Genomic DNA, 2,444 nt, shown 5'->3' on the forward strand with positions numbered 1-2,444 from the left:
GGGGTTTCAGGCCGGGAGGGGGGGCTTCAAGATGGGAGGCGGGGCTTCAAGCTGGGAGGCGGGGCTTCAGGCTTGGCCCAGAGGTTCTGGAACAGTTGGGTTGGACGAGTGGACCGGGAGGCGGGGCTTCAGGCCAGGAGGCGGGGCTTCAGGTTTGGCCCAGAGGTTCTGGAACAGTCGGGTTGGACAAGCGGACCGGGAGGCGGGGCTTCAGCCTGTCTTATACAGAACATTTTACTCATGAAGTAAACGGCCGCTGCCGAGTCTGTTCGGGACGACTCTCAGCTGCTACCACTCCAGGGTTTGTCTCAGCAGCTGTGGCGTCCATCTTGATCTGGATTAACTCCAAAGGTTAATTAGTTGATGTTGATCTAATAATTATTTTCTGAAACTTTCTAGAAACACAGGCAGTGAAGTACATGATCACCCGCCTTTCATGGCAGCAGGCGATAAATAAATCCTCTTAATTAAACTCAAATAAACCCTTTGATCTTAAAATGAAGTCAGTTCTTCATGAACCAAAAAACTGAACCAAAATCCAGAAGCAGTGAAAAGTCCGGCTGCTGATCCAGAACCTTCCAGAACCTCCTTCAGTGGTATCATATTTCTGTCTGAAGCAAACGGAACAAATGTCCTCACTCTCGTCGCGCTCTGACTTCACGGCTGCTCGTTTACGAGGAAATTCCTGCTCAGTTTTTCTGGTTGTAAAAACTGAACGAGGCTCCGCTCAGAACCTGCTGAGTCATCTCCGTCTGAGACTCGCAGCTCTCTGTGAGGTCCTGTTAGACCAGAACCGAACAGACCTGTAAAGATGGTTGATCCCTGCTCTGTTCACAGTGTTTGTTTACATGTTTACATGTTGTTGTTGTTGTTGTTGTTTGTCTTCAGGCCTACGCTCAGTTTGCTGGAGCTCCTCTGAAACTTCGGAAGATGTGCAACCCCTGGAGGAGTCCGAGCGGTGAGTCCGAGCGTTCCGCGTCCCAGCGTCACGCTCCAGGAGACACAAGCTCATTTCCTGTTCTTTGCCTTCAAAGGTTCTCTTCCTGCTCTGAAGACCAATCAGAAGGAGACGCTGTCGCGACCCGCTGACATCATCATCCACCTCAGAAAACAGGTACGGTCCAAACCAGCAGCTGGGCCCCGTCAGAAGATCCAGATAAAACCCGGTTCTCAGAACTCTGTGGTTCTGTAAGGTTCTGCAGGCAGAGGACGGGGAGGACGTGGGGAGAACACGGAGAGTCACAGAGAGGAGACGGGAAGGACACAGGGAGGACATGGGGAGGACACGGGGAGAAAGTGGGGAGGACACGGAGGGGACACAGGGAGGACACGGGGAGAAAGTGGGGAGGACACGGAGGGGACACAGGGAGGACACGGGGAGAAAGTGGGGAGGACACGGAGGGGACACGGGGAGGACACGGGGAGGACATGTAAACTCCATCCTGAAAGGCCGGGAGGAGAACCCGTGACCTTCTCTCTGTGAGGCAGCAGCTCTAACCGCTGCTCCATCGAGCCGCCCGTGTTTTGTTTGTTGTTGTTTTCCATCTATTTGTTGTTTTTTTTCCCTCCTGTCAGTTTCCTGCAGCTGAGGCGAATCCTCGGCGCAGATCTGCCTCCAGCTTGGAGTGTTTCTGTAAATGTGGAACAGCAGTCGTTCTAATATTGGAACCAGGCTGAAAATAAACAGAAACTAACCCAAGGAATGTCTGAATGAAGTCTTCTTCTTGTGTTCAGAAATACAACGCAGACTACGATCTGTCGGCCAAGGAGGGCGCCGACAGCCTGGCCTTCGTCTCTCTGATGGAGGAGAAACTCGCGCCGGCTCTGGTAAAACCTGGATTTCACTTCATCCATAAACTGGGACTGATTGTCCTGAAGCCGCTCCTCAGTCTGTCTGACTTCCTGCAGATCTACACCTTCTGGATCGAGCCGAAGAACTACGTGGACGTGACTCGCCGTTGGTACGCCGAGCACATGGCGTTCCCGCTAAACTTCTTCCTGCCGGGACGAATGCAGAGCAGACAGCTGGAGAAGCTGCGGCTGCTGAGAGGAGACCAGAACCTGGAGGCTGGAGAGGATCTGGAGAAGGAGGTGAACGAACAGAGCGGAACCAGCGAGGTCAGCTGAACTCGTTTCCATGTGTTCAGGCTGGTAAAGTGGGCGGAACGAGTTTCTGTTGGACCCGTCTGCTGCCCGGGTTAAAGGTCAAAGGTCACAGGGTTCAGGAGGGGCTTGTTTCAGAATCTGACCAGAACTACGTAATAAATCTGAATGAAGGAAGTCTTCAGAATAACGAGGGAAACGTTTGGTTTGGTCTGAATCTGACCCAAACCAGGAGTCCGGTCCCAGTCCGGTCTCAGTCCGGTCCCAGTCCGGTCTCAGTCCGGTCCCAGTCCGGTCTCAGTCCGGTCCCAGTCCAGTCCCAGTCCGGTCCCAGTCCGGTC

General features: G+C 53.4%; 1 protein-coding gene across 1 annotated transcript in view; it reads left to right on the forward strand.

The window, feature by feature from the left end:
* Positions 1–2,444, forward strand: part of LOC108251415 (metaxin-1) — a 10,962-nt gene that overhangs the window by 5,908 nt on the left and 2,610 nt on the right. Inside the window, exons 2-5 of the mRNA XM_017441717.3 lie at positions 889–958; positions 1,035–1,114; positions 1,735–1,827; positions 1,909–2,091. Of these exons, the coding sequence (XP_017297206.1) occupies positions 889–958; positions 1,035–1,114; positions 1,735–1,827; positions 1,909–2,091 (426 nt within the window). The remainder of the gene's footprint in view (positions 1–888; positions 959–1,034; positions 1,115–1,734; positions 1,828–1,908; positions 2,092–2,444) is intronic.

This window comes from Kryptolebias marmoratus, linkage group LG16 (genome assembly GCF_001649575.2).
Source record: "Kryptolebias marmoratus isolate JLee-2015 linkage group LG16, ASM164957v2, whole genome shotgun sequence".
Classification (NCBI taxonomy): domain Eukaryota; kingdom Metazoa; phylum Chordata; class Actinopteri; order Cyprinodontiformes; family Rivulidae; genus Kryptolebias; species Kryptolebias marmoratus.